General features: G+C 37.6%; 1 protein-coding gene across 5 annotated transcripts in view; it reads right to left on the bottom strand.

Annotated features, from left to right (window-relative positions):
- fap (fibroblast activation protein, alpha) overlaps nucleotides 1–26,303 on the bottom strand; it is a 119,150-nt gene that overhangs the window by 7,327 nt on the left and 85,520 nt on the right. For 4 of the 5 annotated variants that reach the window (XM_069935360.1, XM_069935361.1, XM_069935362.1 and 1 more), the window contains 8 exons: nucleotides 25,707–25,805; nucleotides 15,755–15,824; nucleotides 13,067–13,261; nucleotides 12,844–12,898; nucleotides 10,639–10,738; nucleotides 3,221–3,285; nucleotides 477–549; nucleotides 76–149 (listed from right to left, as the gene is read on the bottom strand). In XM_069935360.1, coding sequence (XP_069791461.1) covers nucleotides 76–149; nucleotides 477–549; nucleotides 3,221–3,285; nucleotides 10,639–10,738; nucleotides 12,844–12,898; nucleotides 13,067–13,261; nucleotides 15,755–15,824; nucleotides 25,707–25,805 — 731 coding nt within the window. Of the gene's footprint in view, nucleotides 1–75; nucleotides 150–476; nucleotides 550–3,220; nucleotides 3,286–10,638; nucleotides 10,739–12,117; nucleotides 12,306–12,843; nucleotides 12,899–13,066; nucleotides 13,262–15,754; nucleotides 15,825–25,706; nucleotides 25,806–26,303 lie in introns of those variants that run through there. The other variant, XM_069935365.1, reaches the window with a different exon arrangement.

Below are 26,303 nucleotides of genomic sequence, written 5' to 3'. Positions count from 1 at the left end.
TAATTTCTTCAAAATTTCCCTAAACATATGACGTAACATAGTACGGTATTTTAAAAACTGCTATCCTAAACGTACCATTGCTTGAAAATCCACTCCTTTGTTAACAAGAGCTTTTGAAATCTGTGCTGCTTGCTGGAAATGAACATTATCTGAAAAAAGAGAGTGTATTATTGAAATTATATTCCAGTCTGCTTGGTAAATTAAGCTAAAGCAAACAAGTTGGATTAACTAAGTGATAATTCCAAATGATATATTGACATCTTTTGATAAGCATTATAATGCATTAAATTGTACAAATGTGCATTCTGTAAACATATATAGAAAATTACTCAGATGTTAAATAGGGTGTCTAATGCTTCATAATGAAGTATTATTGCTTACTCAGTATTTTAGTGCAGATTGGTGTCCAATCTGCAGTTTAAATATAGGTATAATTTGCTTTAGCTACTAAAAGATCTAGTATCTGTCAAACTCACCATCTGCTGTTCCATGGACAAGGAGATAATCAACCATTTTGAAGTTTTCAGCTCTTTCCATCACAGTCGAATTCTAGAAATCAATTTAGAAAGTAATCCAAATAGTTCCTCAGACACCAATAACTATTGTATTGTGAAAAGTAGATGTGAAATTTTGTGTTTTTTTTTCAAATTTTAAGCAATTTAATTTTTGAATGAATATATCTTGGTATCCTCAGATCTGAAACATTAGCTCTTTTCCATTCTCCACTGACTTACTGATAGGATAATCGGGGAATATCCATTTCAATCAATGTCATTTTCAGAAATGTGTCTTTATGTTTCATTTCAAAGTATTTTTTACCAGGACAGGGCAAGCGAGAAAACAAGTTAGTTTTAAATTGCAAGGAGAATGGAAGAGGGGTGGTTAATACAAACTAGACTGAAAACGGTCCACCATGGTTTCAACAAAAGGAGAGAATACCCTGGATCATTGACCCTGGTAAAAGGCTGCCACTCGCTCCCGCCTTAGATACTTAGATCACATATCCATCCAGCTAATCCCAGTATGCAGACCACTGGCAAAACAAAAATGCAGGGAAATCAGGGTGTGGCCGGGGCAAGGGGTGAGGTGAGGGGTGCTGCGAGACTGCTTTGAGACCACTAACAAACTTTTTCAGGGATGGTTATGTAAACATTGAGGAGTACAAAGTTTAATGGCTGGCTATTATCAGCGGCTGTATTGAGGATGTCACTGAGATCAAATGCTTCACAACCAGGGATAACCAGAAGCCATGGTTGGATGTAGAGGTCCGGGCCCTCCTCAGAGCTATAGATGTGGCCTTCATGACAAAAGACAAGATAGCACTAAGATCAGCCAGGGCTGAACTCTCCCTCACAATCCTTTTTTTTTAAATTTTTTTATTTTTCACACCATAAACCACATTGAATATGATACATACATTTTCCTTTTCAAATATATACAGTGTCATTTTCTCCCCCCCTCCTCCCATCCCACCCTCCCTACCTCTTCCCCCATCCATTTAAAGTACAAAATCTAAGATACATTAAACCAGTCAAACAATGTTATCATTCAATAAAAATAAACTCCATCACGTGAATCCTCCTCCCTCACAATCCTGAAGGCAAAATGTGGGTATGCATAGAGGATCCGTAGACACATATGGAAAAGGATTAAGACCATTGCAGATCACAGGTCAACCATGCAAGTTAAAGACAACCACACCTCCCCTCTGGACTGAAGATCAATGCATGTTTCAATGAGGAGAACAGGATGACGCCGAAGAAAGCTCCATGTCTCCCCATTGAATGGACCCTGCATAGCCACTGTCGTACTGAAGAACTGCACAGACCAATTGACAGAGGTCATTACAGACACCTTTAACACCTCACTGCAGCAGCCCATCATCTATGCGGGTTTTAAGACAGCCTCCATCATCCCAGATCAAAGAGGGCGAGAGTAAGAGGCCTCAAATGACTACCATCCCGTGGCACTAACATGCACCATGATGAAATGTGTAGAGCATCTGCTGAAGAAATGCATCAAAGTGAACCTCCCAGAGATACTAGACCCATTTCAATTGGCCTATCGAAGAAACTGTTCCACTAACAATGCTATAGCCTTGTCCCGTCACTCTGTCCTGATCCACCTGAAGAACGATTCCTCACACACCAAGTTGCTGTTCATCTCAGCGATTAATACGATCATTACCCAGAGGCTGGTGGAGTAGCTGTCCTCACTGGAACTCTATAAACCTCTCTATAATTGAATTCTGGATTTTCTAAGGGAAAGACCAAAGTCTGTCCAGGTGGGTAGCAGAACATCATGCATTGTCATGCTGAGCACAGGCACACCACGAGGCTCCTGTTCACGCTGCTAACCCACGACTGCATCACCAGATCCAGCTTCAACAGAGTCATCAAGTTTGTAGATGACACAACAGTAGTCGGCCTCATCAGCAGAACAGTAGATGGCACTACAGAGAAGAGGTAGAAAATCTAGTGATATTGTGTGAGAATGACAACCTGGGTCTCAACATTGTCAAGGTGAAGGAAATGATTGTGGACTTCAGGAGGACCAGGAACAACCACCATCTACAACACATCAATAACTCAGTAGTGGAGAGGGTAGAGAGTACTAAGTTCCCTGGAGTCTACTTAACAAGCGACCTATTGTGGACACACATCTCCTCGCACGTCAGGAAGACGCAACAGCAACTGCACTTCCTAAGAAGACAGAAGTGGTCAAGGCTACTGGCCACCATCATGTTAACCTTTTCCAGGAGCTGCATCTCAGTGCCATATGGTTGCTCTAGAGACTTTGTTTGGAGGTCAATTCACAAGACCATAAGAGTGGCAGAGAAGATCATTGTATTACGTCTGGTTGTGTGTCTGCATGTTTTAAGGACGGAGACCCCTATTTTGTTGGGTTGTACACATACAATCGAACGATAGTAAACTTGAACAAATGAAATATCACACGAGGTCAGAATTGCCAAGTGGAAACTCCATTATATCCTTTTTGCAATTACATACTTTCTTAAAGGGCAAATGTTGATCTAACTTGCGCGAGGGGGGGCTTGATAAAATCAACTATATGTTCCGTTCTTATACATTTAACTTTACTTCCCAATGAAATCAATAAACAATAATGTTGGGTGGGGTGTACAACTCAATCCTTGACTATGAAATTTGGACAAAATTGCTCCAGAGTGACAGAAATTTTAAAAATGACCAGGCCTTACCTTGTAGAATTGAAAATTGTCGTCTTCCTGAGGGTATCCCATATAACGTTCAGTATAGATACTATCTGAAATATTTGAAACCGTGAAATTACATAAAATAGTTTTTAAAGAAGATATTCATACAATTCTTAAAAAATTTTTGAAGAGCAAGTCAAGGATCCAGTTCCAGACGGTGGAGCAGAGGCCCAAGTTTTTGAAGTTGCTGACAATTACTGAAGTTATGATGGTATTGAAAGCTGAACTGCAGTTGATGAAGAGTAGCCTAATGTACATGTTGCTGCTGTCTCAATGATCCAGAGCTGAGAGGAGAGCCTGTGATATTGTGTTTGTGGTGGAGCGATTGTAATGGTAGGTGAATTGAGAGGGGTCCAGATCTTTATTTAAGTACGAATTAATTCTGACCATGACCAACCTCTCAAAGCTTTTCATTACAGTAGATGTGAGTGCTTCTGGGCAATAGCCATTGAGGCAGCTCATTCTACTATCCTTGGTATGAATTATGCCAATTTGAAGCAGGTGGGAACCTCTAACAGCAGCAATGAGAGATTGAAAATGTTGGCCAGATATTCAGAGCTCTACCAGGGCCTGACACCCTCTTGAAGGATGTTCTGACATAGGATGAAAGGATTATGATGAACAAATTTTCCCATGCAAGCATTAGAAATTGGTTTTCATATCACAGAGCACTAAATAGTGTTGAAAACCTGCACTAATAATGACACTGGAACAAATGGATTATTTCTTATATTTAGTTCAATTCGTACCAATTTATTTCAACTTGAAAATCAGTTTGGCAATCATCAAAAATATCTGTCACATTTGGGCAAATTTACCATATTTCAGGAACAAAAAGCTGCCAACCCTGAATACATTTTAACAAATTTATATCTTAAGTACAAGTTGGAAAATAATGTCAAAATCTAAGCAGGAGTTTAGAAGTGAGATGATGACGTGAAGCACTAACTCAGTTTCTCCCAGCACAGACTGCATGGACTTCAGAGTATTTTAACTTTTTTTTGTTTATAATTCAAATGCTATTTTACTTTTGCCACATTCTTTAAGCCACATTCTTCCATTATTACAGTTTAAAGTGTAGTCCTAATTGGAAATTCATCTCTGAACCAAGTTAGTTAGTCTGTAGACACAAACAAGATCCATGGGGAATGTTTAGACAAAAAAGGAAAGCAATGAAAATAGGGTTTGGCGATTAAACATAAAGGAAGTCACATCTTTAGCTTGAACAGATCATGCCCCTGACAATTCTCCAACCTTAAACTCATCAAAAAAAAAAATCAAAAACCTCCTTGGGTTTCCATTGGGGTAATATATTGATTTTAAATTTTCCAGCCTGCTTTTAAACCAGTGGCTCTCAATCTTTTTCTTTCCACTCACATACCACTTTAAGTAATTCCCTATGTCATCGATGCTCTATGATTAGTAAGGGATTGCTTAAGGTGGTATGTGAGTGGGAAGGGAAGGTTGAGAATCACTGCTCTAGACCCAATTGTTACTGAAATACTTTGCTTGAGAAAAATTGTCATTGGCCCTTTTCCTTTGGAGTTACGAAACCATGCACATAACGAGTCCATTAGGGATGATTAAAACAGTGGTTTTCAAATGGTTTCTTTCCACCCACATACCACCTTAAGCAACCCTTTACTAATCACAGAGCATCTATGGGATAGGGAATACTTAAAGTGGTATGTGAGTGTAAAGAAAAAGGTTGAGAACCCCTGTTTTAAACCCTCCCTTAATCTTATGTCTTCAAACTGCTGTCTCAACGTCATCTTCCAGATTTGCATTTTTTCAAGAACTGTCCTCTTCCAGTTCTGTCCCCTTGCACACCTGAATTTTCTTTTTGTTTCACTATTGGCAAATGTGTTTTACCTAGGTTATGAGCCCTGCAATTCACTCAACAAAATTCCATACTTTTCTGCCCATTTCTCTTTTTAAATGAAACCTATTTAGTCTATCTTAATCCTCTTGGGGATTCAATCTCAGTGCAGGAAGCACCTCAGAAAGATTTACTTCATTAAAAATGCAATATTAATGCAAGTCGTTGCTACTGCTGTTATGAGTTGAATGAATTCACAAGTCCATCAATTAATACAGGACAAAAAAAAAAACTTGGAACAGGAGTGCACCTAGCCCCTCAAACCTGCCCTGCCATTCAATTTGATTCAGAACTCAGCTCCTGTTCTGTGCCAGCTGGTCTGAATTTCTGGGGGATTGAGTTGTCCAATTTTAGGGGTGTCAATTCAATCCAACTCTCGGAGCAGCAAATGTATAATCGCATAAATGAACCTAAATGGCTCTAACAGATGTAGTAAATGGACTGTTAAGATTAAAGAAAAACATTTAATGCAACAATCTTTCTGGCCTAATTAAAGCACAAGTGCAACATCATTACTGAACAACAGGAAAATTCATGGTAACTAAGCTTAAAGAATGCTACAAGTGATTAGGATGCGTTTAGAGTTTTTAAAAATCGATCTTCTAGTTCATTAGAATGAGTGAGCTTAATGGACTAAATCGATCATGAAACTAAATTTTTACAATGTTCTAAAATGGCGTTAATTTACATGAATGCACTTAACATCTTCTCAAAGTGTTTGTTACTATAACTAGAGTTAAAAACATCAATTTTTGACAATTTATTCATGAATGACAGTTTACTAAATGATAAATTGGAGACTTTCATTTGTTGGTTTGGCACTTCCAATCTTGCAATTTACTTTCCCATCACAAGAATTCAAAATTGACATTGTCGTTTTTACAATGATGGGAAATATTCTATTGCACCTGCTTCATAGAGTTTCTTTCTTTCGGAATGTTTGCTATCCATTTCCTTGACATGACTGGAGGCGACTGGAGGCGGCAGACTTTGATATATTACTGTTTTTTTTAAATCTTCTATTCCCATGCTTGCTGAACTAAATTATTTATTTTAATGGTGTGCATTGTTAGTGTTATCTCGGTCTTGGATTTGTGCACAGGCAACAAACACTGTTGATTATATATTTTAGACATTGCCATCAATTTATGTCAAGCACCGCAGACACGTATCTAATACCATCGAATAAGAGTGCAGAGGATGGCTTATGAAAGGTAATGACCTTAAAAACAATTTTATATTATTTTTAAATGGTATACTATTTATTTACTTACAGTAAAGTGGCAGAGAGTAATTTGATACAACCAAGCAACACCCTTGGTGGGATAATTGAATGTCTTGTAGCCCTCCTGCTCAGTCAGATCTGGAACTAGGATGCTCTACTCATCAGTGCATATATCTAATTTTGGAAGCTCTGGACAGAAGGTTTGACCATAAAAATTTCTAGCCTGTAGTCTAGAAGAAAGTGAAATGACCTGATCCTCCTGGGTCACCGTTGCATCATTACCAGCACCCTACCATCCCAGATACACAAGCGCAACAGTTTATTGTGTCCAGTTGGTCCAATCTAAGCACTGGAACCTGTTAGAGTGTGTAATTGTTTGAGTGAGAGACTGTAAGGGATGACTATAATCACCCAATTCACGATATACACCAGTAATGCTGGGCTGACCAAATCCACTCATCTCCATCAAACCAGCCCCAAACAGAAATGCTGCCTCTAGAAAACAATGCCAAGGACACTCTAAAGATATCACCTCTCAGACAGCACCTCACAAGCATTTTATTGATTTCTGTGAAATGTCCATAATTAGTATAGCAATGGGTTGATGGGAATATCTAAATATAAGACACTAATGGGCTGGGAACACAACCATTTCTAAGGCAAATAAACATTTGCAGGCACCGGAGACAATGGTCCGAAAATCGGTTTCCTAAAGAGCAATAATAGATGAAAAGAGTGCAACGCAAACAACCATTTCCTCATAACCACAATGTGCATGGATTCTTCAGTACTGCCAAAGCCATCTATGGTTCAGACACCAAGAGTTCATTTCACTCAGAACCAAGTGGCGGAGGAGAACTCATTGGATAACTCAGTCCAAGATATTCTCAATAATAGCTTTGTGATTAATGCAAGTATCCTTGTCCTCATCCACAGTAAACAGTCTGCTCCAGTTCTGCCACTATTTTCATTGACAAGGGATTTAAAAGGCCAAAAGTCAGCTATCAAAGTTTTGTCAGCAAACTATTCCCTGCTGAAGAACAGAAACACTGAAGAGAAATTTCAGAGCTTTATTTGCACATAAAGAAGACATGCTTGAAGTCCTCAGAGAACATAGAACAGTACTGCACAAGAACAGGCTCTTTGTCTGCCAAACATGATGTCAATTTAAATTTATCCCTCTGCATATGGTCTCTATCCCTCCATACCATGTCTTTTCATGTATCTGCCTAAATTTCTCTTAAATGTTGCTGTCATATCTTCTTCCACTGGCAGGAATTTCAGACACCTTCACGAAAAAATATTCTTTAAACATTCCCCCTTTCACTTTGAACCTTGGCCCTCCAGTATATGGCTTTTCTAATTTCCACCTCTGCCTACCCTGCCAATTTTTCTCAGAATTTTATACTTCTATCAGGTCTCTTCTCAGCTCCAATGGACCAGAAAAAACAATCCAAATTTGCCCATCCTTTCCTCATAGAGAATCTTATTTTGTTCTTCCTCTTCTTATGTAGACATTGTATTCTAACCACCTTCAAGAAACGAGACAGATATGATTATGGTGACTACAGAGAGGTGACCTTGCTGTCAGCCACAGGAAAGATCATAAGGGTCCACAATGGTCATCTCCTTCCAGTGGTGGAAGAATGTCTCCCCATATCACATATGAATTCTTTTTACCTAAATATACAATGGGTCTGCCCCTCACCATGCATCACTTCCAAGAGAAATACTGGGAGCAGAAGTAAATCACAAAATTCTGTAGACTAATCATTCACTGCACCTGGTCACTTTATATGATCTCACAAAAGTCAAAATATTCCATCCCCACATTATTTACATGACAGCATGAAACCCACTATTTTAACTAACTGGATAACATATTCTCTCAGATAAATTACAGAGGATTTAATTGCCCAGGAAGGGGGATAAGAGTAGAAAAGGTATATTGCCCAATCTTCCTTCACTTCTTGATAGAAAAATTCAATAAACTAAAGGAAAGAAAATAACCACGTCATGGACACACCTGAAGACACTTTACTAAACAATGCAGTGAGGAACCATTTTCTCACTGCAGATTCTACCTCTGTGAAGGCTACTGTCTGGTAAGGTTAAATAATCTCTCAAACATTTTCTCAGTCCTTCCTGCTGTAATACTGACCTCCCTATCAACAATCTTCCTGACAGACAAACAGGAAGTTGTACAATGCACATTGTCTGTACTTCAGAAAAAGGATTGCTTAAACTTTGGACACAAAGCTGCAGTTTGTAGATAATAGTTGCATTTAGCACATAGAGTATGTTGAAGTTGACTCAATCACTGAAGCATGGACCTTGCAGTCAACAACCGCAGAGCAGACGTTGAAAAGTTTCAGGTCCTACATTAGCCACATTACAATTCTAGCAATTGGATGACAGGCAAATGAACATTAACTTGCTGAGACTGCATAAGAAAGTGCAAACTATATTTTCCAATTTAGGCACAGAATCAATTCAGACGTTAGCTCTACTTCTTGAAGTCCCAGATCCATATATTCTCAAATTCACAGCTCCTCACTCATTACTTAGTGAAGTATTTTTAGGTGTGTCCATGACATACCGGCTGTTCTTTATTGAATTTTTTTCTCAAGATATGTTTATACTGTTATCCTCCTGGGCAATTAAACCCACTGTAATTTATCTGAATGAATATATGTTAGAGTTTTATATGCAAGAAAAGATTTTAAAAAGGACCAATGCATTGAACCATAGAACAATTACAGCACAGAAACAGGCCACTTCAGGCCCTCTAGTCTGTGCTGAACCTCTTTTTCTTGCCTAGTCTCACTGACCAGCACTCAATCCATAGCCCTTCATATCTCTCCCATTCATATACCTGTCCAAATTTCTCTTAAATAAAATTGAGCCTGCATCTACAGCTTTAGCTGGAAGGCCATTCCACATTCCCATCACTCTCTGAGTGAAGAAGTGCCTGATATATTCATTATTTATGCATATCAATGGTTTTTTGTAATCTAAAGTAAATGCTGTGAAAAATAGCACAGTTAGCGTAGAGGTTAGCGCAAAGCCGTGCCAGTGATTTGAACCAGGGGTTCAAATCTCATGCTGTCTATAAGAAGTTTGAAAGTTCTTCCTATGTCTGGGTGGATTTCATCCGGGTTCTCTGGTTTCCTCCCACCGTTCAAAATGTAATGGGGTTGTAGGTCAATTGGGTGTCACTGGGTGGCATATGCTCAAGGGCCACAATGACCTGTTATCATTCTAGATGTCTAAATCTAAATGAATAATGAACATTTCAGGGCAAAATGTGGCATAATTTTGCAAGAGAGAGTTTGTAAGTGGTTTAAGAAAATTAAAATGTTATTTCACACAGTTATTTCAACCATTGTAATGGGATCACATAGCACTAATGAAGCTTCAGTCTTCTACGTGTTTTTTAATAATAGAATAGAGTTAAAAGTCAAGTAACCATACAATCATAGAACACGTTTTCTTTCAAGTTTAACACTTATCAACATGATTTGTTTGGATAAAGGTAGGATTTTGCATTCAGTGCTAAGTGAGATAGGGTGAGAATGTCTACTGGGAAATTTCTATCTTCATCCTATTTTTTGATAAAGAATTAAAATCAGTCCTCCTATGTGCTAAATGCCTTGGGATTAAAATGTGATTTTGTGGGATGTTAGGATCTTTAATATATGCAATCTGCTGATTCACACAACCAGGTACAAATGGTAATACAGAAGAATGTTAACAAAACTACAAAATTAAACGACACAAGCTCATGTTCTTTAATTGAGATTCCACGTCCAACCCATGGGGAGAGAAAATAGTGGTGATGCAATGTAGCTATTTCCATTATGAAATGTGCTATGTAATTGGAAGTGGTTGTTGTGAGTTGTTAATTGGAAGATTATCAAAAAGGTCATTGGCTTCCTCTTCTAAGCTCTACCATTTGATAGAATAGAAAGTAGACTGGGCCCTTTGGACCTTTCACCAGTCAATTTCAAACTGAATCAGTTACACACTGTCACACTTAACAACCAAACAAATCTCCCTTAAAAAGACCGCACGTGCTCACACACACACACACACACACACACACACACACACACACCCACCCACACACACCCATACACAAACACACACCCACACACACACACCCACACACACACACCCACACACACACACACACACACACACACACACACACACCCACACCCACACACACACAGAGTTAATTTTAAGTTAATTATTCCTAGTATACATAACAATTATAGTATCTTTATTAGAACATACCATAATATGTCCAGTTTGACACAGGGGCAACTGCAATTCCACACTTGAAGATGTTGGTGCCTGCTCCAAGTACCATAGATGTAACATACCCTCCATAAGACTAAAGATGTATAGAAAACATGAAATTACTTTGAATTGCCATGTACTGAAAGCAAATAAAATGGCTGAATATTTTGATTTATATTCAAAGTCTGAAAAATACACTAAAATACAGAGTGAAAATTCCTGATAGAGTCTGTATAGAAATAGATGTGATTGGCATAATACATATTTACATAATTTTTCTACTTTTGTTTCAATGGTCAAAAATTTGAATGTTTAAGTAATGAGTGCATTACTTCTGCAATTTAATTACAAATGTTTCTGTTTCGGGTGGAAAGATCTGACCAGTTGAATGGGCAGCATATTCCTAGTCCATAAGCATCTTACTCCCCCAATACTGCTTCATATTATGCAGACACTGAACTATTTCAGAATGACAGCATCATAGCTGCTTCCTAGGGCACTTGTATTGACATGAACAAATATTTCCCCATTGAATTTCACTTCCATATAACTTTGTGCAAATGATTCATGTTAGTGTTGGCTGTAAAACTGTTTAGAGAGGTTAGCATGGTCACTTAGGTGTCATTTACTGTGCTCTACTCTTGAGGGCCTCGGCCACTCAGTAAATATTATGTGCATCTTCCAGCGGATACTGTATATCAACAGGATTTTGATAAATGTAAGCAACAGGAAGATTAGGCCAATTGACCCATCAAACCTTCTCCACTATTTAATTGACTAAGATCATGCTCAAAATCTAAGCATCAGCACCACTTTCCTGCCCCTTTATAATCCTCAAAAGAAATTTCCCCTTGTTTGACATGTGATTTTTATACCTACATTGAAAAATAACAGCTGAATTTCCTTGCAGACTCTGACCTCCTCAGAACTTACAAACTCACTATTATATGAAGCATTCAAAAACATACTGGGGGTTGTAGGTCAATTGGGTGGCACGGACTGGTGGGTCGAAAGGATCTGTTACCATGCTGTATATCTAAATTTTTTTTAAATTGAAATTTGTCAACAATATACTTGATCTCTTTTGTCTGGGTCATTAGTTGAGGACCCAATACATACAGTATATCTGTGACATCCCATTTGTTGATGATAAGCAATGTGAAAATGATCCATTTATCCCATCTCTTTTTTGTTTGTTAACCACTTCCTTGTCCATGCCAAAAATTATCCCTAATCTAATGGGCTCTCGTGCAGTAATAATTTATATGACACCTTACCAAATGCTTTCCAGAAATCCAAATACACTGCATCTACAGGTTCCCTTGTATCCACCCAGTTTGTTTCATCCTCAAAGAACTATACCATATTTTTCTAAAACAATAAATCATTTGTTTTCTGTAGCTGTACATCACAAGCCATGTCAAATGGCAGGAAAGTATCATTTGGAATTAATTTCCACATACATGATAAGAAGATTATAATTTTTCTCTGTTGTTTTTCTTGCAGCTAATGATTCAACTTTGAGGCCACTATGTAGTGGTGCAGAGGTGCTGAAGACAGACATTCCCCAGACAGGTCTACATTTATTAGGAAAAAAAAGCATTTGTGTAACCCAACTCCTATTTGTTTCAATAATATCCAGCATTTTGCTTGTGATTGAACTGAAAAAGAAAAGGGATTTCATCCAGCATTAGTCATTGTTATAGAGCAATAAGAGATCACTTCATAGTTACAGGATTGATCCATTTTCAAAATTAAAGAAACCCTTTGATGAGAAAATGTCAGTACCCTTCACTGAAAAATGTCACAGATTCTCTTTCCTCTGGTCAAATGACTCCCCAAAATTGCCATCGCATGCAAGATCAATGGAGAACTGGACTCTGCATGAAAGTCCTATTCTCTATAATAAAATAACTATCAATCGACTGATGATCTCTATACCTGGATGCTGCCTGACCTACTAAGTTCCTCCAGCTTCTATTCACTACAAAGTACATAAGAAGGTGATATTTTATAAAATAAATGTAAATTTAGACATACAGCATGTTAACAAGTCTTTCCGGCCCACGAACCCATGCCGCCTAAATGCACCAATTAACATACAAATCTGTATGTTTCGAAGGGCATGAGGAAACAGGAACACCAAACGAAAGCCATGCAGATACTGGGAGAATTCCCAGAGATGATTTGAAGACTTACCCATCCCCAGATTGCTACTCTTGTTTCATCAATAAATCCCATTTCAATGAATTTTCTGCAAAGAAATCATTGCTTAGTTTTATTGAGTTGTTTGAAACATGTAACAGTGCTTTGTTTAAAGGCACTATTTTAAACACTTTAAACTTGTAGAATATCTGTAACTCTACGACTTCAATGAAAATATCACATAGCAACTTATTCTTAACTCTAAATGTTTATGCACCTTGTAGCTCTGATTTGATCTTCCACTTCATAAGTGCCCAATCTTCGATATATAGCATGCATTATTTTCTCTCCTTGATAACCGCTTCCCCTTCCATCAAAGCTGGCCACTATAATTCCTTCTGAGCTGGCAAGATAGGTTTCCCAGCCAATGGAGAATCTGGCATCGGCTTTCTGACTGCATGGTCCTCCGTATCTAAAATAAATATCACAGTGGAACACAAAAGTCTGCAGATAATGTGACTGTAGTTGAAAACACACAGAAATGCTGGAAGAACAAAGCCAGGCCCACAGCATCCATATCTTACTGATGTTTTGGGCCTGAAGGCTTCTTCAAGGAACTAGCAAAGAACAGGAAGACATCAGAATAAAAGCTGAAGAATGTCAGGCAGAGGAGTACAGACCATCAAAAGGTGTGAATTGGATATGATAAAGGTGAGAATTAATATTGGCTCTGTGAAAGGAGATAGAGGGATAAAGGAAGAGAGAGAGAGAGAGAGAGAGAAATGGGGGAAAGGTGACAGTGGAAGAAAAAGGCAAGGATGATTTTAACAGAAACTGGAGAAGTTGATGGAAGATGAGGTGCTGTCCTTCAATTTTCAGGTGGCCTGTTTAAATTGAAATTTAGACATATAACATGCTAACAGGCTATTCTGGCCATTGCTGCCCAATTTATACCCAATTAACCTACACCCCTGGTATGCTTTGAACAGTGGGAGGAAACTGGAATCCCCAGGGAAACCCCAAACAGGCACAGTGAGAACACACAAACTTCTTACAGACAGCATAGGATTCAAACCCTGGTCCTGATCGCTGGCACTGTAAAGGCATTGCGCTAACTGCTATGGCAACTATGCTGCCCCTGTCTGGCAATGCATGTGACCATGGACAGACAAGTCAGCAAGGGGATGGGGTTGGAAATTGAAATGGTTGGCCACTGGGAGATCCATGCTATTGTGACAGACAGAGCTGAGGTGCTCAACGAAGCAATCTCTCAGACTGCACCCAGTCTCTCCGATGTAGAGGAGACCACAACGGGAGCACCAGAAATATCACAGTAACAATTTAATGAAGTTTTCTGAAAATGATCTAGAAGCGGTCTATAATTATGCAGATCTCTAACATCAAATGAAGTGTGAAAAATTATGCTATGCATTTATCTTGAGATAGGGTGGCATGGATGGTGTAGAGGTTAGCACAATGCCTTTACAGCACCAGTGATCAAATCCCATGCTGTCTGTAAGGAGTTTGTACATTCTCCCTATGTCTGCATGGGTTTTCTCCGAAGGCTCGTTTCCTCCCACCATTCAAAGCTGTACCAGAGTGTAGGTTAATGGGGTGTAAAATGGGCGGCATGAACTCTTGGGGCCGAATTGGCCAGTTGCAGTGCTGTATGTCTAATAATAATCAAAAAGGACATTTATCAAATAGAATGAACCAAAGATTTAAAAATCTAAGTTCAAATCTTACTGTGGCAGTTTGGAAAACTTAAATTTAATTAAAATAAAATGTAAATTTAAATACAAATTGATTAGCTATTTAACACAAAACACTATCTGATTCATTAATGTTTTTTGGGGAAGGAAATCTGCTTTCCTATTGGATATGGTAAAATATCACTCCTGATTCACCTTTATTCCCTCTGAGATTATCTCAATTTACCTGAATCTCCTTAGTTAGTCAGTTGCCATTAAACTTGTGAGCTGTCTGAAATTTTACTCAGTAATTTCAGGTCATTAGAATCCATGGATAGAAGTTAAAGTGTTGATCAAGAATGCTGTCCTGAAACATAAATCATTTCTACCCATGGATGCAGCTTGACCTTCTAGAGTCTCTCCAGCTTTCCATTGTTTGTGTGGGGAAACTATAGCCCAGTTAGCCTAACATCTGCCTTTGAGAAAATGCTGAAAACCATTATGGATGTTATATTGGGACATTTAGATGATCATAAAGCAAAAAAACAAATCAACAGAAATTTGTGAAAGTATGCCTGAAAATTTCTTGCATATGTAACAGGTTGGGGAAAGGAGAAACCAGTAAATTAGTGCATTTGCAATTCCAGAAGACACTTTATATAACTTAGTTGCCTCCTAAATAAATCCACTGTTTCTTCAGCTCCCATCTGACTCATGAATGGACAAAGAGTTAAAATATCACATTACCATTGTACAATATGAAGATGTACAGTGGCCTCCAAATGTTTGGGACAAAGAGATTTCCCTTTATTTGCCACTGTGCTCCACAGATTTAAATTTATAATCAAACAGATCACATGTAATTAAAGTGCACATTCCAGATTTTGTTCAAGGTTATTTGTGTACATTTTGCTTTGACTATGTAGAAAATACAGCCCATTTTATACATAGTTCTTTCTTCATGATGTTTGGGACATTTAGCCTCACAGGTCTTTGTGAGTACTTGTTTAATTGCATTTGTTGATGCATTTGTTTGATTACAAAATTAAAACTGTGGGGCACAGGGAAAAAAAAGTGTTTTTGTCCTAAACATTATGGAGGCCACTGTACTTTGGTTACTCCTATTGCAAATCCACCAGCTTTCAAGCAGTACAATTCATCCTCAATCCCACATTCTATGAATAAAATGGGAAAGGTATTCATGTGTCACCAGATGTCACTGCTATCATTTGTTTTTTTTATCGGCGGGGAACTGACTTTGGAATTTCACTTACACATCGATGAGCAGTGGATATTTCTTTGATTCATCAAAATGTGGTGGAAGTATCATCTGGTACCAATAATCTGTAAAAATATTTAAATAAGTAGCACTTAAAGCAATTGCCATCAATACGGAGTACAATTTGTATTGGAACATGACATGGAATAAATATTGCCACTTTTTAGTTTTTACTTATCTGACTTTTAAGCAAATATTGATGATAGATAACCCATTTCCCTGTCAGTATACATCACCCGTTTATTTGCAAATCTTAACCATACACTCAACACATATATTAAAGATTAACCAATGTTCAAATAAAACTTGTCGTAAATGTATCCTTTTGCTTTCTATCAAGCTATCTTTATTAGCAAGTCAAGAACAAACACCATTTTGCCACTTTCATTGTTTGTTACATTTTCCTTTTGGATTAGATTTACTTTTTGAAAGAGTATTGTAATACAAATAATTCTAATGATAGCACCATCAAATGGATAAAGAAGTATAAAGTATTTTATGATCTTTTATTGTTTGATTATTAAGACAATGCTTCTGTGCACGATACAAATGTTCACTTAGAGGTTGATAAATCTCCAGGTCCTGACATGATATTCCCTAGAACCTCGAGGGAGGTTTGTGTAGAAATAGTAGGGGCTTTGATGGAGATATTTAAAAAGTCTTTAGTAATGGGAATGGCGCTGGAGGATTGGAGGGTAGCTCCTGTAGTTCCACTGTTTAAAAAAGGTGCTAGGAGTAAATCTAGTAATTATAGGCCTGTAAGTTTGACGTCAGTGGTGGCGTTAATGGAAAGTATTCTTAGAGACGGTATATATAAATATTTGGATACGCAGGCTTTGATTGGGAACAGTCAATGTGGATTTCTGAAGGGAAGATCATGTTTGACAAACCTTATCAAATTTTTTGAGGAGGTTACTAGGAAGGTTTGTGAGGGTAAGACAGTGGATATTGTGTATATGGACTTTAGTAAGGCCTTTGATAAGGTTCCTCAAGGAAGGTTAGTTAGGAAGGTTCAATCATTAGGTATTAACATTGAAGTAGTAAAATGGATTCAACAATGATTGAATGGGAGATGCCAGAGAGTAGTGGTAGATAACTGTTTGACAGATTGAAAGCTGGTGACTAGTGGTGTGCCTCGGGGTTCGGTATTGGATCCTGTTTGTCAAATACATTAATGATCTGGATGATGAGATGGTAAATTTGATTAGTAAGTATGGATGATACTAAGATAGGTGGAGCTGTGGATAGTGAGGAAAGGTTTGAAAGCTTGCAGAAGGATTTAGGCCATTTAGAAGAGTGGGCTGAAAGATGGCAGATGGAGTTTATGCAGATAAAAGTGAGGCATTACATTTTGGTAGGGCATTGAAGAGTGCAGTAGGACAGAGGGATCTAGGAATAATGGTACATTGTTCCTTGAAGCTGAAGTCACAAGTGGATAGGGTGGTGAAGAAAGCTTATGGTATGTTGGCTTTTATAAATCAGAGCATTGAGTATAGGAGCTGGGCTGTTATGTTAAAATTGTACAAGGCATTGGTGAGGCCAAATTTGGAATGGTGTGTACAGTTTTGTACACCAAAGTATAGGAAAGATATCAATGTGATGGAATATTTGGGAATGTTTTTGGGAGATAAATTGGTAAAATTAGAGTAGATAACATACATACATACACACACTTTAAAACACATCTTATTTGAAATACTAAAAAATTCATATTCAGTGACTTTACAGAATTGCTATGTACATTTCACAAGTAGGTGCTAATTGAAATGATGTCATGAATGAATGGAGTGTTGTCTTTAAAGCAACAAGCAGGAGACACATTGTCTATTGATAGCTCTTTGCAAGGGTTTTGACAGAGTGTACAGAAAGGTCATTGAGAGGTTCTTGTGTACCAAACAGAACAGATTGACCAAAAAGACAAACTCCTATTGTTTGTTGGAGGAGGGGTTTTTGCAAGTGAGAGAAAGAAGGACATGTGGCTGGCAGTTTGAATCTCAGACACAGAGAGAGAGAGAGAGAGAGACAGACAGACAGACAAACAGACAGACAGACAGACAGACAGAGGGAAGTCTTTGACTGTGTGTGTGACACACAAAGCTGTAACAAGACAGGAGAAGCTTGTTGGAACTGAAACAAAAGCTCCAGAGTGGCGGATGGCTGGAAGTTCTACCTGTCTGATGTTTGTCTTGGAATAAGTGAAACAGAAAGGAACTCTGATACCATGAAAGAAAAAGGTTGTCATCTGGAGAACCCTGATGGGGCAAGTTTCATCAGCAAGACATTGAGGTGACTAATGGTGGTACCTCAGTTCCAGGAAATCCTGGAACTACACATCTCTCTCTGCAAACCTACAAGAACCTTCCTGAGCGGTGAACATTTACCTTTCGAGCACCAAAGCCTGGTGAACTTTATGCATGTTAAGTTCTGTGCACAGTATAAGAATTGCCTGCAACCAGTGAACTTGGAAGAATGAGAAGTGAGATTGAACTGTGAACCAAAGAACCTTCCTTAAATTTACACACACATTACATCACATATGCACTTAGAATTAGAAGGGGGTTAAGTTAGGTTAGTTACATTAATCGTGGTAAGTTAAAGTTTGATTCTATTTTCACATTTAAAGATGATTAAAAACAACTTTTGTTTAAATAATCATTTGTTGTGGTGAAGTGGTAGAGGCAAGCTCGTTATTAATATTTAAGGAGAAGTTGGATATGTATATGGAAGGGAAAGGAATGGAGGGTTGCGGGTTGAGTGTAGGTCAGTGGGATTGGCTGAGATAAAGTGTTCGGCATGGACTAGAAGGGCCAAGTTGGCCTGTTTCTATGCTGTAATTGTTATATGGTTATAGACAACTCAAGGAAACTTGGTGGGTGACATAATATTCCACAGTGCCAATGGATGTATCCTGACCATACTTAGATAGAAAGAGGAAACTGGAATAAGGTGAAAAAAGACAAAGATTTATCAATGAATAGGCAGCTTTTGCATTGAAAATACTCTAAATAAGACCTTCCAAAATAAATCATCATTACTATGGAAAACTCTCATCTCACTGTCTTAAAGCATCAGAAAGCTGAGCAATAAGATTTAAGATTTCAGATTTATTATCAGAATGCATACATGACATCACTTACAAACCTGAGATTCTTTATAAAACAAAACTATACCCAGTGTAAGCACGTAAACAAATTAAGGACTGTGAAGAGATAATGAATGTGAACAAACTGACTGTGCAATACAGAGAGAATAAAGAAAAACCTTTAGACTTGGAGATTCAGAATTTATTGTCGTGAACAAGTCACGAAATTTGTTTGCAACACATTCATATAAACCACCTTACAAAAATAAATTTAAAAAGAGCACGAAAAGTCAAAGTCAGGCAGTGCCTGGTTCATTAATCATTCAGGAATCTGATGGCAGCGAAGAAGCTGTTCTTATGCCTCTGAGTGCTCGTCTTCAGGCTCCTGTACTTCCTTCCTGATGGTAGCAGAGTGAAAAGGGCATGGCCTGGGTGATGGGGGTCCTTGAGGATAGAGTCTGCTTTCCTAAGACACCACCTCTTGTAGATACTCTCGATGGAGTGGTCTGGTGCCTGTAATGTCACAGGCCTAGTTAACAACTCTCTGGAGTTTTTCTTGCCTTGAGCATCAGCACTTCTGTACCAGCCAGTGAGGCAATCAGCCAGAATGGTCTCCACACTTCCGTTGCAGAAGTTTTCTAGTTTATTCAGTGACATGTTGAATTTTCTCAATCATCTCACAAAGTATAGCCACTAGTGGCCCTTCGTGATTGCATCAACATAGAGCTCCAGGTCAGATTCTCGGAGATGTTGACACCCAGGAATTTGAAGTTCTTTACCTTCACCACTACTGAGCCCCCACTGAGGACTGGATTGTGTACTCCTGACTTCCTCCTGAAGTCCACAACCATCTCCTTAGTTCTGCTAATGTTGAGTGCAAGGTTGTTGGTGTGACACTGCTCAATGAGCTGATCTATTCCCTCCTATACGCTTCCTCGTGTCGTTTGTGATTCTGCCAACAACTGTGGTGTCACTGACAAATTAATAGAAAGCATTGGAATTGTATGTGGAAATTCCACAGATTCACAACCCTCTGACTGAAGAGTTTCTCCCCATCACATTCACTTAATCTGAGGCTGTGCGCTCTGGTCTGAGATTCTTCCACTACTGGAAGCATCTTCTCCACATCCACTCGATCCAATCTTTCCTATATTCAGAGTATTTCAATGAGCTCTCCCTTCATCTATTTAAAGTCCAGCAAGTAAGAGCCATCAATCTCTCCTCCTATGATAACTTTCTCATCCCTGGGACATTGTTGTAAACTTCCTCCAGACCAACTGAAACACTAGGTCATCCTTCTTTGAACATGGGGCCGAATATTACTCACAAGACTGCTAATGTGGTCTGACTGATGCCTTGTAAAGCCTCAGCATTATATCTTTGCCTTTATATTCTAGTCCTCTTGAAATGAATGTTAACATTGCATTTGCCTTCATTACTACTGACTCAAACTGCAGGTTAAACTTTAGGGAATCTTGCAGGAGGACGTCCACTTTTTGAATTTGCTCCCCATTTAGAACAAAATTGACATCTTCATTTCTTCTACCAAAGTGCATGACCATCTACTTCCTTACACTGTCTTCCACCTGCCATTTATTTTCCCATTCTCCTGATCTGTCTAAGTCACTCTGCATACTCCCTCCTTCCCCAAACACAACCAGCCCCTCACCTATCTTCATATCATTTGCAAACTCAGCTAGAAAGCCATCAATTTCATCATACAGTGGGAAAAATACCAGACCCAATACCAACCCCTGAGGAATACCATTTTTCACCAGCAGCCAGCCTGAATAGGACCCCTTCATTCCTATTCCACTTTCCGCCAGTCAGCCAATCTTTTACCTATGCTAATACCTTTCCCATAAATCCATGGCATCCTTGTCAAAGGCCTTTTGAAAAATCCAGGTCGATATTCACTGACTCTCCTTTGTCTGTCCTACTCGTTACTCTTCTAAAAACTCCACAGGTCTACCAGGGAGGATCTCCCTTGAAGGAAATCATGCATACTTTGGCCTATTTTCTTTTCTTTCAAGTACTCCAAAACCTCATCTTAATGAAATCTATAATCTTGCTAACCATTGAACAGGCATATCGTTTCCTGTCTTTTCCCTTAAAAATTGGAGGGACTGCAGAAAAAGAATGTATTTAACACTCCAAATTTATTCCTGATTTGTTCAAATGTCATAAATTGTCCCTGCTTAAAATAATCTTCAAGATATTTGATCCCACTCTGGGACCAAGTTTCTAGAATTTTATTATCAATTGTTAAGAAAATTAATTTATTTTGAGCTAGGGGTATTTTGGGTGAGACGTCTCACCTAACACCATTTTGACCCTAGAGTTTATTCCAAATTGTATTAGTATGTTGTAGTATGGGGGTGGGGGGGGGGCTTCCTTAGGACCAAAGAGTAATGGTGCCAGAATTGTTTTTATTGGGAAAATTATCAGATATAAAACCTAAAATGAAGCTGTTGAAATATCAATTGAAATTTGTTAAACTTGCTTTAGCAATGGCCAGGAAATGCATAGCCATTACTTGGAAATCTGATTCGCAACTGAGCTTGAGCCACTGGAAGCCAGAAATGGACAGTTGTGTTCCCTTGGAAAAGATAATTTACAACCTCAGTAATCATCACAACATATTTTTAAGAATATGGAACCCATAATTAAGATATTTTGGGGATAACCTTTGATGATCCCCCCATCTCCAATATCACTATCTCCAGTTTCCATAGTGATGTCTATGTCAAGACATTTATCCCTTAAGGGATGAAGTAAGCTCCGGATGAATCGTGTAATGTTTTATCTGTGTGCTTTTGGAAAACAGATGATTTTGTTGCATCATATGGTAGAATTATCTTTTTTGTTCCTTTTCTTTTGGGGGGAGGGGTCTTTCTCTTTGATCTCTTTCCTACTTTTAAAAAAAATTAAGATCACCACGGTGCATAATTTTGCTTTTATAAATAATAGTGCAGCATTTGACAATTGTGATAGTCTTGATTCTTCCTTCTTTGTATATCAACATGTAGTTTGGTTTTGGTATTTTATTGTATATATCTGTTATGTTTCATGGATTTTGTTTGTTTTGTAACTTCATGTTAATTGAACATTTAAAGAAATAAAGCAAACAAAAAAATTGGAGTGACATTTGCAATTTTCCAATCCTCTAGAAGAATTCCCAACTCTAGTGATTCCCAAAAGTTCATCACCAATGTGTTCACAATCTTTTTGGAATCTTTCAGAACCCTGGGGTGTAGTCCTTCTGCTCCATGTGACCTAGCTTCAGTCCCTTCAGCTTCTCCTTAGTAATAGCCTCACCCTCCCCCCCTCCCACCCCATCTCGAATTTCTGGCACATAACTGGCAACATCCACAGTGAAGATGGACACAAAATACCTATTCAGTTCATCTGCCATTTCCTTATTTCCCATTACCACTTCTCCAGCATCATTTTCTAGTGGTTCGATGTGCAGTCTTGTCTCTCTTTTACTCTTTATATATCTGAGCACTTGGAGGAACCCCACACAGTCATGGGAAGAATGTACAAACTCCTTACCGACAGCAGTGGATTTGAACCTAGATCACTGGCATTGTAGATGTTGTGCTAACCATTATGCCAAGTGTGTTGCTCTATTGTTGAAAGAATATTAGGCAGCAGAAATACAATGAATGAAGGGCTTACATTAATGCTCATTTAGATCTGAGGCCTAAACTTTTTCTGCTACAACTACATAATCCTATCACACTATTGTAAATCTTTAAACATCATCTCATTATCACTAAAGGTGATTAAAAATAGATAAAGCATCTAAAAAAGAAAAAAATATGACATGTTCTCACCTCAAAATTATCTAATGGACTGGAGGGCTGTAAAGTAGATAAGCAGCAAGTCCATTTCAATGGCTGGATTGATATTTGAAAACAAGATAGAAAGTATTGATAGAATAGCAGATTTTCTGTGATATAATTTAAAGCAGACAGGTAATATATAGCTACTACAGGAAAAAATGCTTAATAAATGTCACATTTTAATATTGTCTGCTTAATAGAATAAGATAGCACCATATCAATGTGTTTCTACAAATTTTCAGTAACTTTTAAACAGATTAACAAGCTCAATTAAATAAATAGCCTAAAGAAAGTATTTCCAATTATGTTCTCTATTGCCTCCTGAATTACTAAATTGGTTTGACCTAGTCGATGCCCCTTTTTTTTCCCCAGCTCAGACTAGTTTGACTTTCAAAATGCAACAGCTAATAACCAAATGGCGGTTCTGGCAAAATATGTCATTGCCTACTTTTAATTGTACTTTGTTTCCAATGTTTTGGGTTATATTTTATATTATATATATGTATGTTTTTAAAAGACATAGATTGTAGGTGTTCAGTGTAGGTCACTTCACAAAACACATTTTATTAAAATGAAGCTAGAATTCAGCCACCTGTGATCTTTGCAAAGACCATTGTTTTGAAAGAATTTCAAAATCAGGTGCAAATGGAAAAGTCCAGGCTCAAGTGCTGATAAAGATCTTTCAAGGATTGGGTTTGGAGCCTTGGGAGGGTTTCTGGTTTTTATAAGCAGAGAGAGAGGAAAGAACAAACAGGTGATTTCTCTGGTGGGGCGGGGGGGGGGGGGGGGGAGAGAGAGAGAGAGTGAGAGAGAAGACAATTCTACAGTAACTTTTGAGGCTGCAACATGATAAGCTGACAGACTTGTTGAAAACCCCATTTTGAAGATGGGTTGTGAGTTATGAGTTCAGCCTGTTCAAAACCCTTGTAGTCCTTACAAGAGGAAATGGCTCTTGAAATAAGGGAAACAAGAGGAAGTCTGTGGTGATCTGGAAAAAGAGGTTATCATTTGGAAAACCCACGATGAGGCAAGTTTCTTCGGCAACACAATTAAGTGACTGATTGGAGAAAATCATTTGTGTCCAATGAGCAACAAATATCTCTCTGAAACCAACAAGGATCTTCCTGTGCGGTAACTATTTACCTTCAAGCACCAGAGCCTGGTGAAGATTCATAAATGTTAAATTCTGAGCACAGTATAAGAATTGCCTAATACCGGTGAACTTGGAGAAGTGAGAAGTGAATGATTGGATTGTGAAACAGATAACTTTCCTGAACATGTACACATTAAATATATGTGTGCTTAGAATTAGAAGGGGGTTAAGTTAATAGTAATAAGTTAAAGTTTGATCCTGTTTTTATGTTTAAACAAAATTAAAAGCAAATGTCTTGGTGAATTTTTATTGCTGCTGAGATTTGGGGTCCTTTGGGCTTGTAACAGCAATCTGTACAAATAAAGGTTAAAGAGACTTGCAGAAACTTAAACATCTTTAACAAATGATCACTCACACTGTTAAATGCCAGACTTAACTTCTGAAATAAGTTGAACTGGGAATTGATTCCAAGTGCAAAGTCTTGAAACTTTTGTAAAGGTTTAGGGGAGCCTTTCATTAAAGTCACATAAAGCATCAACAATTCACAAGATCAATCTTCCACACACAAATTGCTTGATGATTTGTACATTAATTATGTTTTATTTATTAAATTTACACTATTTTATCTGCATGTTCTGTCCTAATATGTCTATAATATGAATCAGACCATATCTACCAATGAAATATGCAGCTAAACAGGCAGCTGCTGTTCTAATTTTTTGCAGATATTGATGAGGCCTCACATGCTTGTTTACACTAAACCATCAATCTGTGGCCATTCCTGTTTCTCACTGTAGACTCAATGTATATCAGTGTCTCATGAAAGTGCAGATCTTCATGAAGATTATGGTACAGGGATCAGCCTCAAGTGTTCACTCAGTTCAGATTTTGCTTAGCTAGTTATGTGAAATATTCATTATGTTTGTTTTCAGAATATAAACCCCTGTGATGGTGAACATCTGAGATTCCTAAATATATTTGTCAATTTATCTACCTTACATACTTACAATTTTATGAAACTGTAAATTCAAAACAGATTCAAAGCTAAAGAAAATCATCATATTCTATATTTGATAACATTAATTTGTAAACCTATGGAAAGTGATGTTTAGGAAAATAATTGTTGGTCTACATAGCCTCTGACTAATTATAACAACAAAATTTTGCAACATTTAAGCAAAATGGCACATCTCAAAATGATTAAGTACAAATGTAAAAATATTAGATTACACTTTCTGATATTTTTTCAGAGAACAAATGAGGGTTAAAATTTCACTGACATTGTGGCTGATTAACACTTCAACTTTATTTCTTAGTTTTCGTCTATATTCTATGACATCATTACTTAACAGAATCCTTTGTCTCAAACTTGAATTTTCACATCTGCCTCATGGATTAACTCTAATGCAAAGATTATGTTACATTGCTCTAGATTCTCCTATCAGAGAAAATAGTTTGCCAAGCTCTATCTTGTTATAGAATTCTAGTATTAGAAAGTGTTGGGTGATCCAACTTGTATTGTTTCTTTGGCAAATTAATTCCACTTCTCTGATCTTTTCCACTAGCACCCTGTACATTTGCACCTTTAAATATTTATTCAGTTTTATTTTATATGTTGCTTGAAATCTGGTTAAAGTCTCCACTTAGGCAGATCACTGTAAATCACGAAGAGATTTAATAGAGGCAATTTTCAGCTGTCTGTGATCTTAAACAGAATACTAATAGGATATTATAGTTGAGTAGTTTTAACTAAAAATTTGTAGTTTGTGGCTTATTACCTCACAGATTGGCTTAATTACAAATTCAATTCTCACTACCACTGCCTCTGGGATTACCTTTTTTCTTAGCACAGCATATTTATAACATTAAGATATTAGCAATCCACTTGTCTTTTTTGCACAGTAATTAAAATGAGTTAACTTACTAGTGTCATCCAATTTTAGAGACTTGAGAATTTTTGTTGGCATTTGAATATTCTTAAGGTCTTCTTCCAAATCTTTGTTATCTTCAAGAGTTGTTAGCACTTGAAGTAAACAAAATATCTTTAGTTCCCCAAAGATACAAAATGACATTCACCTTATCAGTCAATCTTAAATAAAACAGATGGATACAAAGATTTTCAAGAGGTATTTAAAATTATGGCACACAACAGCTTAATTTACCATAGGCATTCATATGACATTTGTTATTTTATAATGAAATGAGTAATTTTACACCATTAAATAGAACATGGGAATAGGGCAAGGAGAAATCTGCAAGAATACATTTTGTAAATTATTCATTACTGTATCTAACATGGCCTCTTTTTTGTTAGATTACAATATTGGCACGGCATTTTTTCTCATAATAATTGGCACATTAGTATGTTTTATGTAGGACAAAAGGCGAGTTGTAGTGATAAGGGGGACAGAAAAGAGGTTCTGTGGAAGAGATCAAATGTACTGGTTGGTATGTTACCTCCCTGATGCTAGGGTCCAAGATATCTCGGATTGAATTCACAGCATTCTCAGGAGGGAGGGTG

This window comes from Narcine bancroftii, chromosome 4, assembly GCF_036971445.1.
Source record: "Narcine bancroftii isolate sNarBan1 chromosome 4, sNarBan1.hap1, whole genome shotgun sequence".
Classification (NCBI taxonomy): domain Eukaryota; kingdom Metazoa; phylum Chordata; class Chondrichthyes; order Torpediniformes; family Narcinidae; genus Narcine; species Narcine bancroftii.
The sequence above is the reverse complement of the archived record's forward strand: the minus strand, read 5'-3'. Positions and strand labels throughout refer to the sequence as shown.